We start from the raw sequence: 6403 nt of genomic DNA on the forward strand, positions 1-6403 counted from the left end.
TGGTGTACATGTATATGTATACATATACATCTCTCTCTTTCTCTCTTTCTCTCTCTGTGAAAGTATCTGTCATTACAGTATCGAAATGTGATTGTTTCAGTTAATGGAATAGTTTCATTTTTAAAGTGAAAGTATTTGACATGAGTGTTTTTGTTTCACTTTTGACACGTAATACTTAAATAGTGGAGGAGATATTATGTTGCCGTGTGCTCGAACTCTGCAAGAAGTTAATAATTTTTTTGACTAAAACACAACTGGAACCCTAAGTAAGGCATGTGTAAAATTTGAATGAAATTGGTTGCGTAGTTCTCGAGTTTTAGGGATTCACACAGACAGACAGACACACACACATTCTCATTTTTATATATATAGATTTATATTATATAATTGTTATATTAAGTTATATATAGTTTGTAACAGCATGTTCAACACTAAAGGAGGCTGAGATAAAAATGTTGTCCAGAGGTCTTCAACTGACCTTGGTTTGTTTGTCTGTATCTGTGATATTTTTAAGGTTGATCTTGATATTGTAGTTGGCTCCCCATGTGGCAGCTTCCAGCATTCTAACACCTGTCTGGAAATAGAAAATGGAATAAGAATCCAAGAACATTTAACAGAGAGTAGGATAAATAAAAAGACAACAACAATTTTCCATATCTGTGTACAAACATTTTAATTTCCTACAGTCATTAAAATGTTAATTATAAAGTAAGATAAAAACATTTAAAATTTAATATAGTTGTGTTTTCAATTAATAAATTGTAAAAAAAGTGATGAAGTTTTTGAATAATTAGTTAATTCATCGAGTGGTGTGTCTCAACTTCTAGAAATAAGGAACATTTGTAAGAACAGATATAATTTAGATTGAAAGGAAATGCATGAATATTTTTCAGAGATGTGACATGTTAGTATGTGGAGGATTTTATTAACACCATTATCATTGGTTAAAGATAGGCAACCCGGCAATTGTTGGTTCTTTGCTTTTCTGATTGTGAGAGTAACAAGGGACAGACTGTACAACTCGGGCAGAGTATGTACCACACAGAGTATTTTGGTCCAAATACACTGGTTTATTGGTGGTCTCCGTGCTGGAGATAGCAGGGATTTATCTCCCCACCAGTGATATAAGCAAGAGTCCATTCTGCACCAAAAGCCAATATGAGAGCTTCTCTCTTTGTATCTACTGCAGTATTGTTTGTTCTAACAGAACATCCACATTTGAGTGGGGATAAATATTACCTCTCGGTATTACTACTGCCTCTGTCACAAATATATATTAGATAACAGAGGCTGAGATATTGAAATGTCTGAGAAATATAAAAAATGGGAGGATAAGGCAAGAATTATTTGATCCCAGAATTGTTAAATCTGGAATTAAATAACAACAACAAAAATGACCTGTCAAAAACCTTCTCTGGACTAGAATGGAACCCAGAACAGACAGACATGTAACCAGACTCTTTGCTTTATATTGGATGCCTGTATGAATAAGGATGAAATGCAAGCGAAATCCAGGGTCACTTACCTGGAGGTCAGACAAGCAGTTGATGTTTCCATAGAGAGACAACTCTTGCAGCAGGGGCCACACTTCACTGATTACACGTGCCAGATTCATAGGAACACCAATGGCGTTGGTAAGGCTCTCCTCTTTTGCTTTTTCTTTGCTGGTTGTAGAATATAGAATTGGTGTGGATGTGAAACAGATGAAGAATTCTCTCTATCTCTCCACATACTTTCTTGGTCAAACATACATATAACATACACACACCACATACACACATATCACCCATGCTGGTATAGAAGGCAGACATTAAACAACAACAACGATGATGATGATGATGATATATATATATATATATTATCTGAAATGTAGACATGGCTCAGTCATTTACATTATGTGTGTGAGTGAATACAAACCTTTCTTTTTCTTTTTCACTTGATTCTGGCATTTTCAGAGCTGCCTAAAAGAGAAAGAGATAACAAGAGATAATGAAATAATGTAGAATATATTTAAAATACACGTGTGTGTGTGCGTGTGTGTCAAAATGAGTGAAAGCATTTATCCCACCATAACATCGCATTCCTGGTGTAGGATGAATGTTACTGTAATTTATCCCCAGGAGTCATCGTCTCCAGCTGGCTATACGACACGGTCTGTGTCCTTATATTTTCGAACAAGGGAATCTAGCAATACTGACACACAGATATTGTTTTGAGCTGAGTTGGGTTGATTGTGTTGTTGGCAAACAATCTTTACTCCAAAGCACTGTTGCTGAAAATCTCTTGTTGTGAGATTAAAAAATAGTAATTTTCTAATATTTCCTCATTGTGTTATAGTTATTATTTTTTTTTTTTTTTGTGGATTTAAACATGGTAACAGCATTCTATAAATATGAATGCCATGTAGTTGAGGTAAATTCTTGACAAAGTGATTCTGTAAGCAAGGTTCAATCCCTAGCTGAGCCATGTCACTTCAACTGTCATTCCCAATTCTGTAAAGGAGAGGCAGAGAAACTCTACCAATCTTTACCCTTTAACACACTACTTAAAAAAAACCCTTTAGGTATAACTCAGCCATTTATTGGGGGTTACAGAATATATGAACCCTTTTGAGGTCCTGTCAATGTAGTAAGAACAAAAAAAAAAGGGAAATAATAATAAAATCGTAAACAACTCAGGTCTCACCATATATTTATTGAAAGCTGCAGAATCTGCATCAACGTATTTCCTCAATTCCAGAATCTTCTCGTGAAGTTGTGGAATTAACCGCCTCATGATCGGATCAACTTCTTCAAATTGCTTCTTTCCGTAAGTCAATAAACCAACCATCTTGAAAAGTCCGACACCCTGCAATATATCGGGAACTGACATTGCAGTGTAAATGCCAACAACCTTCTGGGAGTTTTTAGTGGAGGATAGCAAGGAAAAGGGAAGAGTAAGGAACACTTGAAATAAAGTAATTCTATCAAAAGTGGAAAAGCTGTGTTTCACAGATGGAATTGTATGCAAATATGAAGGTGTCTGTGTGTAGAACCTGGATTAATTTACGATTTCTTCTGACACAAAGCCACAAATAATGTATAATTTATACAAAATATGTATAAATTAGGATTAGATAAAGGATAAAGATTATTCCAAAGTCATATAAACTTAGAGAGCTGCTCTCCTGGTTCTTGTGATGCATATATACCCCCAACCCCTGGATGGGGGATATATGCATTTGATGTCCAATTCAGATGAAACAAAGACAATTAAAATATTCTAAAATATCCACCTAAAATGTATAGAGATTTGTTAATGTTGTTCAGTTTTTTGTTTAGCCATGATAGGCAAGACCATGCTGGAGCATTGCCCTCACATAAGGATTCTTTGTCTTCCTTTGTCTGCAACAATATTTGCATCAGCTGTCACTGGAAAAAGATAAATGGCTGCTTTACCAGAATCCCATTAATCAGGACTTTCCAGGCTCTACAACAGCTTTCTGCATTGACATTTCATTGACTGATTGATGAAATTAACTTATTGACCAATTGATTGATTGATTGATATAGCTTATTGAATGATTGACTGATTGAGTTAGACTTAGGAATGCATTGTCAAAGCTGAAGTTTTTAGATTTTGGAGGGAACTTCTTGTAAGAAGCTGTTTTAATGCAGGTTCCCTCCAAAATCTAAAAACTTCCATAAACTGGACAATGAACGAAATGAAATGTAAAATTCAAGAGAAGAGTCTTTTTCTCACCAGAGACGCACAAAGTGCTGCCACTGATCCACCACCAGGCACAGCAGTTCTGCTCCCTACACTCTCTATAAATGAAGATAGTTTTAAGTCCAGAAGGGGATTGCTCTCATCCTTTAGCATAAACCTAAAATGATAAAGTCATTTGTTGCCATCAACATTTCAGGAATTATATGAGACAAATATTCAAAACGTTCAACTGCTACAAAAATACACGAAATGTAGAACATGAGTGTCAGTCATTCAGCCTGTGAGAAATAGCAACCAAATCTCCCTCAAATTACATTTATACCATTTTATAAATGAAGAACTCATTGGAAACTGTAATCCCTTTGTATGCAACAGTACGAGGTGGTCAAAGTTGGAATGTCTTTAATCAGTCAGGACTGCCATGAATCTAAACAGCAGCAGCAGCAGCAATAACTAAAGAACTACAAAGTGAGTTTGGATTGGTCAATTCAATTCGTGATAAACTGAGGAAAGAACATGGGATCAAATCTTACTCTATAATTTTTTCCTTTGGGGTGAATGGTCCGAGTGAATTGAGGCCAAGTCTGTTGATCACCTGATAAAACATAAATATAAACAAAAGAATTAGAAATCTTGTCACCAGTAATATACTGGGGGCTCTAAGAACGGGGCATGCTGAATATAATACTATTTTAAAATATAAATGTATCTCATTAATTAAGGAGATGAACTGAAATAACTGTTTGTTAGATTAGTGTATTGTGGTTGGGTATTCCACAGTCACTTATACCTTGAACCTAATTCTCAGGTAGAAACAACATAAGGCAGTGTATGACAAAGCTGGTTCTTAGAATAACATTCCATTCCAAGCAATTCCCTTTTGCTCAGTTTCACTCTCAAGGATCAGGTCTCTTGCCAAATATAATCACGTTTAAATGAGTCAGCTGATAGAATCAACCAGTTTCCTAAAGTGAATAAGGTCAATGACAGAAATGGCTGGAAAAAGTCAGGCTCTTTTACTAATTTTACCATTTTACAGGATATTTTAATTGTTCAGTTGATGCAACAATTATTTCATGTCTATAAAGAAAAAAAAAGTTCCTTTTAGAATCTCTGAAATCATCTACAGAACAAAGAATTTAGAAATCTGGAATCGTTTTCTGTGAGACTAGAATCAATTTTGAAAGAGTGAAAATAGTGTTAGGATATTTACATAATATTTCTGGCTGGAGTCAAGGTGAGTCCATTTGTATGGTGACTCCTGCTCAATTGATTGACTCTATGTTTTATAAAGAGTGTAGGAAATATAAAATAGATAGAAATTGTTTCATTGGCTGGTTTGACTGATTCACTAAATGACTGAACAGTTGACTAACTGACTAAGTGATTGATTGATTGATTGATTGATCAATTGTCTGTCTGAAATGTTAATCTGACTGATAGTTTAACTGACAAATTGACTGGTTACTCCATTCAATTAATTAGATTTGTGATTGATTAACTGACTGGTTCTTTAATGAATTCACAGATTTATAGAAACAGTACGTGAGGAGTTAGTTGATTGATTTATTCAGTTGACTAATCTTAATGACTAACAGATAGAACCAGTGACTGATAGCTAGATTAATCAACAGAATTCCCAACATGACTGATTAAAATAATGTCTAAATGACTGATTGAAAAAGTGTTGGATAATCACTGATTGACAGAATTGAGGAACTGAATCAATCATACATTCATTGACTGATTAAAACAATGTCTGATTGAATGAAGATATGATAAACTAAATGACTCATGTCATCAAATGTTTGACTGATTTCAAAACCATTCCTTTTCCTGGGTGATTCCACCCAGCTGTCATGTTTAATAAACACAGCATTTTACTATGATGTCTTACCAAAGAAACCTTCTGATCTTCATCCAAGACAAACAGTTGTTCTGTTTTCATATAGTACTCGGCTGCCGAGAGTACCGCTTGGAGTGGAATCAGCCCCACAATCTGAGACCCAACCACAGGAAGCTTTAGCCCCTGAAAACATAAATAATCGTATTATAAGAAAGGAGATAAATATATTCAAAAGTGCACAGACACAAGGACCAGGACAAACAGGCAGACAGTGTCATGGCTGGACGTATGTATGGACTGACAGACAGATGTACAGAACAAGAAGGAGAGAGAGAGAGAGTGATAGATAGATAAATAGAGATAGAGAGAGAGAGAGAGAGAGGGAGAGAGAGAGAGAGAGAGAGAGAGAATTACATTGAGTGCAATTTAAATGATATTCGGCTGATGCATAAAGTCGACTGAAAGACAGATTGGATAAAACCTTGGTTCAGTTATGTAATCCTGTTTTTACATAATCCATGAGCATGGATTAGACTCAACATGCTTTGGTTGTCTGGTGTGTACACTTTCATGATTTCCTATATCAAAATAAACAAAACAACATATGTATTGCGTATGTGTGTGTGCATGTATGTATGCATATATGCATGTGTGTGTGTGTATGTATGTATATACACCCTGGCCACTCAATGGAAAATATCAGAAAAAGGTAGAACATACTGTGTAGAGAAGGCATCCAAAGGAATTGTATGGTGTTCACTGAAAACATGCTTAAAAGCAGACACATGTTCACACACACACACACACACACACACACACACACACACACACACACACACACACACACAC

The 6403-nt window shown here is 35.4% G+C and overlaps 1 protein-coding gene across 1 annotated transcript in view; it reads right to left on the reverse strand.

Moving 5' to 3' along the window:
• LOC106871263 (formimidoyltransferase-cyclodeaminase) overlaps window positions 1-6403 on the reverse strand; it is a 13857-nt gene that overhangs the window by 2722 nt on the left and 4732 nt on the right. Inside the window, exons 7-13 of the mRNA XM_014917629.2 lie at window positions 5606-5737; window positions 4242-4303; window positions 3742-3865; window positions 2686-2847; window positions 1918-1961; window positions 1526-1664; window positions 479-574 (exon numbers count right to left, since the gene is read on the reverse strand). Of these exons, the coding sequence (XP_014773115.1) occupies window positions 479-574; window positions 1526-1664; window positions 1918-1961; window positions 2686-2847; window positions 3742-3865; window positions 4242-4303; window positions 5606-5737 (759 nt within the window). The remainder of the gene's footprint in view (window positions 1-478; window positions 575-1525; window positions 1665-1917; window positions 1962-2685; window positions 2848-3741; window positions 3866-4241; window positions 4304-5605; window positions 5738-6403) is intronic.

This window comes from Octopus bimaculoides, chromosome 9, assembly GCF_001194135.2.
Source record: "Octopus bimaculoides isolate UCB-OBI-ISO-001 chromosome 9, ASM119413v2, whole genome shotgun sequence".
NCBI lineage: Eukaryota > Metazoa > Mollusca > Cephalopoda > Octopoda > Octopodidae > Octopus > Octopus bimaculoides.